A 6,000-nucleotide genomic window follows, 5' to 3' on the forward strand; every position below is an offset into this window, starting at 1 on the left:
CCTTTCAAAGAGTTAAAATATTCTTGAAGTGTAACATTTAGACAGTGACCTGTCTGACCCACGTATACACACAATCGAGTATATATAGGTCAGACAAGTCACTGTCTTAAAAACAACAGTTCAAGAACACTAGCAAATGCAACATTGTCTTCATTAAGTTGCTTGCTGAACTTTAGTCGTGTGAATGTGCATATGCAGCTATGTGAGGCCTTTCTACTTTCGATCGCAATTAGGCTTGTGTGAATATTCGAATGCTTGAAATATTTGAACGAATAGTAGAGTGTTCAAATTCAATTTGATTCGAATTTTAAGTTTTAGCTCAAGGTCACAAGGCCCATGTGATGTATTTTCTGCATCCTTGCCAACCCGCCCTGCTTAGCTTCCAGTGGTTTCGTCGGGACGGGAAGAGAGAATGCAATTGTAGCATGTGACAAATCTTTGCAGCTTTCCTGGTACTGCACGAATTCTAAAAGTGTTTACGGCGGTGAATTAGTCAAGCAATAAGATTCTTTAGTGAATCCATTACATGGCTACTTGAAAAAGTGTTGCAGGGCTTCTTTAAATGAACATATTACCCTCAAATCGATTTATACTTTTTAAGCTTAGAAGCTTGTTAGGCTGGATCATATGCTCTAAGTATAATAAATTTTAAAATGTATGGTGACCCCGCTACTCACCGTAGCGAATGATCACCGCAGGTTCATGTTAGCGAGCCACAGGGCCGTGACTCCGTCACCTACTCCCGTGTAGCGCACCACTCCGTGCGCGCTCAACTAATAAGGCGTTTAGCGTGGCGCGGCAAAACAGACAGTGTTCAAATACAAAAATACACAACACCTCATTGCCTTTGACGGCACCCCGAACAACAGTACAACGACCGCTCCCGGAACGCGGGGAGCAAAGGCGCCCGCACACAGACGTTCACAATAAGGGGAAACCGCGAGCACGTCGCAGCTGGCAATGGCGAGCTTTGACACACCGGTCGGGAAAAGGTCCCTCGCGGCTATGCTGCGCACTGTCACATTGGCCACTGGGCCTGGTCGCGAGTGTTAGGGCAAACCTCGTACACGTAGGCCTACGGCAAGTGTGGCTCGGTGTGGTACGACCACTTCAAGCACTAGGCACCGCTGTGGGCTTAGCGTATGGTACCGAAGCTAGCACTCAAGTACACACGCCTGCCGAGGTGCCAAAGGCCACCCCAGGCAGGCTGCAGTCCGGCGATTGCCAAAGGGGACGCGGACGAAGGAAAACGCTTGCTTACCCAGCGCCAACCACGGACGAGAGAGCTCCCTCGGCATGCACGTAACACGTGCTCAACTAAATGACAAAATAAATGGGGCCACGTGCGGGCGCAGCACGTGTTACGTGCCGTGCCCACACGTGGCGCCATTTATCGCTATGCGCCGTGCCGTGCCCGCACGTGGCACCCTTTATCGCCATGCGCCGTTACCAGAGCAGAAAAAGCAAAAGGGTGTGGCCGTGTGGCGGAATGCCCGCGAAGTGGTTGAGGGTGCACCTCAGATCCCCACAAATGTTACATATTTTACTGGTCATCACTCGCATCTTACTGAAAGTCGAATCCTGCTACTACTCAAAGTTGTTTAGACTTTCTTTGAACAAAAAAATAACGCATTTGCGTAGAGGCATTATTTCAGTTTTAAAAAAATATTGTGCAGGTTAGTTAGGTAATAATAAATGTGCCCATTTTTCTTTTTATGTCGTATATATTATTCGACCATAATCACTATTCACTTTGAATTTGCTTCGAACCTAAAATTCACTATTTGCACAAGCCTAATCGCAGTGATGAAGTGGGAAAGTTTGTCAGCTACATCATGGCCCATTTTAAGCTGTCCCATCTCTCCCATTGCACACCTCGATACCCTTATCTTGAACTTCGTTACAGTGCAACACTAAGGATACACAAAAGGGATGAAAATGAACAACAATTTGCATTCATGTCTTAGTGTTGTGCTGTGATGAAGTTCAAGAAGAATCCTAACCAACTGGGAGAATCCCAGCTTGCTGTCTTGCTACTATATGCACTCGTAGGAACTGAGTTGCTGCAAATGGGCGAGATGAACCACGAGGCGAAGACCAAGTCGGACAATGCAGCAGTAGAGCATTCTGGTGGAGACAGTGCTACATATGGGGTGAGTTTAACCGTGGCACTTGTTTTTTGAACTGTACCTTGCAGTGCTGCTGTCATAAAGTGTGACCATTTGCGGCTGATTTTTTTTTTGGCTGCAAAAGAAAAAATGCTATGCAACAGGACAGAAGCGGCAACAGTCTTTCCTGGTTGAGAAGCCAGCTGTGGATCTGCCGTTGACCGAAGCAGCGATGATCACAAGAGTTTTAATAAATTCTCGATTATTATAGGGGCTAGAAATAAGCGCGTGCGCGCTTATTTCTTGCCCCTAGCAACCGGGACATGTGGTGTGAGAGAGTGTAGGAGAGGGTAGGTTCAGTGCTTCGCTACTCCTTCTCTTGTCGTTCGCTCTCTCTCTCCTCCCTGCTCTCCACTTTCCAGTCCGCTCCCACATCGCCCACTCTCGACCGTTCGCTGGCTGGGCGCCTCTCAAGAAAATCCAGAAATGTGTGCTTGAGACGCCGCTGTTAACTCCAACGCCGAGCTGAGAATGCTGGTTTTTTTTGTTCGCTTCATAGTATTTTTGAACCCTGCACACTAGCTACTAGAGCTTGAAACTCGTACTGCGTTTCTTGCGACAGAAAAATGCCACGTGCTGTGTACGGCGCTATTGGCTGCTCAGTGTGAGAAAGAAAAGAAAACATTATTCTTCTAATGCTGAGTTCTCATGTGCAAAACGCCGTTATGGATGCTACGCAATGCATTCACATGTCCTCGCAATTCCCTTCGCAGATGTGTTGGCATTTCTTTTTATATTTCAAGGCATTCCTTCTCTACCATGTGACAATGAGATGGAATGTGGACATTACTAGGAAGACACTATCACAATGTCTTACACTGTTTTCTGCAAGTTTCTGATTTGGACATTTAACAATAAAATTTTGCTAATCACATCTTTGACTAAAGGGATGTCAGAGATTAATAAATTAATGTAGTCTTTTTTAAGGACAAGCTAAGGTGCCTTGAGAGGAGTGTGAAAATTTTTCTTATCAAGAGTTCAGCTTCTTAGAAGCAATAGCATGTTAGGTGTATCACAATGTCTGCTACCTGAAAATGGTGGATGGAGTAGGCGAACAAGATGAAGGTAACTGTAAAGGGAGCATTTATTTGGTTCTGCATCATTAAATAAAAAATGGGTGAGACTTCAGGCACTCTCATTTTACTCGGCCTAATCTACAATGGTTGCATCCTACTTTTGCACAAATTAGCATGCCATAGCAAACAACGGCATCTTAACTGGCTGCACTACGATAAGCATTGTAACTTAATGCAATGAATATTTTGTATTCATTCAGGACCAGAACCGGCTGTCTGGCTTCCATAGCTCGGAAATCACAAGGTGCCCACTGTTGGTGGTCACTGCGAAAGCTGGTCTCAATTACGCAAGCGGGGCACAATGCGAAATGGGGAAAAAAGAAGAGAAATGACAACCCATGCGCAACTGGATGTTTACTGATGAGGCAACAGACAAATTGATATTAGCCACAAAGCAGTTTGAATTAAGCAGATTTTTTTTTGCACATTGAGGTTACAGTAAACCAATGAAACATTCTGACAACGAAACATTGTGAACATTGCTCAGTACATCCAAGCGATTGTCTCAGTATGAGTTTGCTGGTTTCTTCTGTGTAAGAGTTAAACCAACACATACTTGGTCTGATTCGCATTATGGGACCGCATCACCTCCCTCTATCCACTTTTGTCAAAGGGGAGGGGGCAGTATGGAAGCATCGGCCGCGAGCGCACCGACATGAAAAAAAAAAAGGAGACATTAACGGTCGCGAGCGCGATCGTGGCAAGCAGCAGCCGCTGGCAGTTGTGGCCCGGGCTTCGATCAGTAAACATGGTTTCTGTCGGTCTCCGCCTCTTCCCCGACGGGTTCTCAAGCTAGCCGCAGCTTCGAACCCCTACAGCATAGAATGATCACATTTTAGTTCCATGAATGCGAGCGGCGTTTACCTGTACTCTGTCGTGTTATCTCACGTGAACTAAGGTGAATGTGGTATGTACCTTCTAGGTTTTGCCTTTTATCTGATTTTTAACTCTGTCTCAAGTTTGAATGCCCCAGACACTCCTAAAATGGCTCAGTATACACATGAACCTCGTCATAACAAAGTTGCATCTTACACGAAAATAAGTTTGTTATAACCGAATTTTTTTTATAAAGGTGTATTTCTAACGCTACATTTATTGCAAGACTATTCTTCATTTACTTTGTTATAAACAATATTTCGTTATATCTGGGTTTGTTATAAGAAGGTATGAGTGTATTGGATTGCAGGGTTCTTGTGTGTTTTCATCACCGGAGCAGTAAATAGCATTGTTCACAGTTATCTTAGCTAATGTTTTGTATAAAACTGTGCATCGGACCTGGATAACTTTACGATGTGCAAGCATTCTTTGGTGAGGTCTCCGGGAAAAATACCTTTGTGTGCTTGCATGTTGCGGAAGATTGCCATGTTATTTAGCTCAGGTGCATAGTCCATGGCTAGTAGCATTCAGCCAGCACTGTGTGGAGCCCAAATCGCCGCAATTCACCACATGCCGCAGATGCACCTCTTCCTTTTTTTCTGTGGCAGCGTCTCTGTTATGGTTATCCTGATAATGTGTAGCAGCATGGCAGCTCAATAAAAATCTTTCCACATGTATGTATCTTAGCAAACTGCAGACCCCGCCCCCTTCGTAATTTGCTTAGAGAGGTGTCTTCTACTACCGTATATATCGACTACGATTACCCAATTTTTCTCATTTAGTGGTCCCATGCACGCTGATTAGTTGTAGAAAACATTGGCTGGCATTGGGCAGTGTTGGCTAAACGGTTTTTAATGGTGGCTAATGTTGCCTAATTGATAAATCTATAAAACAGCATTTAACACACAGGATAAAACAAAGAAGTGACACACACGATGCTGAACTAGTGTCACTAGTGTCACTTCTTTTTCCCTGTGTGTTTTATAGAACTTTATACGAACTCGCCCAATCTGCCTATCTTCTTTTGCCTACATGACGGTTTAAACTAATGATAGCCTACAACTGTTGGTATTGCCTAATTTTGACTAGATGATAGAATTTCCAGGAATACTTATGCAGTGTCTCAAGGTGCACTGAAGGGGTTTTCTACTTCAATATTTTTTTTCTTTTCTGCACACAGGAAGCTTCCCGAGACAGCAGTGCCACGGCGGCCACCGTTTCGTCAGACGTCTGGGACCGGCACTGGCACATCAGCTTCCAGCAATTCCGAGCGTGCCTGCACAAGGATGAACACCTGGCGAGCTTTTTTGACACCAAGACACCCGTGTCCAGCGCTCTAGAGGAGCTTCGCAGCAGCCGTATCCTGCAGCGGGCCTCCAGCACGCCTCCACTCACAGGTGCCATCAAGGTCTGATGAAGCTCCACGATTCCATCCGAGTGCTGTGTTGAGTCACTGCTCTCTGCCTAGGAGACATGATGGCCTGAACGCTGTAGTGGTGACAGTTCCGTGAGCGAGTGCTTCCAACTGTACCACACTTGCATGTGCCGTGCAAGTAGAAAAGGTGTAAATATTTGTTTGGACGCCAAATACTGTTTTGTACCATATTGTTAACGGCCGTCTACGACCTTGTTTACTAAATGTAAGTTTAGTGTTGCATGACTCAGTCACTACTGCGTCTTCTGGACCTGTAGGAGTCTCAGCTTTGCGAGCCTCGTATAAAAAAGAAAGACCCGGCAGCAGGCAACAATCTGATTCCCGAAGGATGAGACGGCCTGAATAACTGTACGGTTGGAAGGAGACTGCCAACAAACTGCCATGCATAGCTGAAGAATTGAACTGCTTAACTCTTCAACAAACGTCCTCACAGAGAACATGTTGG

General features: G+C 45.2%; 1 protein-coding gene across 1 annotated transcript in view; it reads left to right on the forward strand.

The window, feature by feature from the left end:
* Tbc1d8-9 (TBC1 domain family member 8/9) overlaps positions 1-5,732 on the forward strand; it is a 124,608-nt gene extending 118,876 nt beyond the window's left edge. Inside the window, exons 28-29 of the mRNA XM_037430567.2 lie at positions 2,053-2,153; positions 5,301-5,732. Coding sequence (XP_037286464.1) covers positions 2,053-2,153; positions 5,301-5,534 — 335 coding nt within the window. The 3' untranslated portion in view covers positions 5,535-5,732. The remainder of the gene's footprint in view (positions 1-2,052; positions 2,154-5,300) is intronic.
* Positions 5,733-6,000: the final 268 nt, after the last annotated feature.

This window comes from Rhipicephalus microplus, chromosome 7 (genome assembly GCF_043290135.1).
Source record: "Rhipicephalus microplus isolate Deutch F79 chromosome 7, USDA_Rmic, whole genome shotgun sequence".
Lineage (NCBI taxonomy): Eukaryota > Metazoa > Arthropoda > Arachnida > Ixodida > Ixodidae > Rhipicephalus > Rhipicephalus microplus.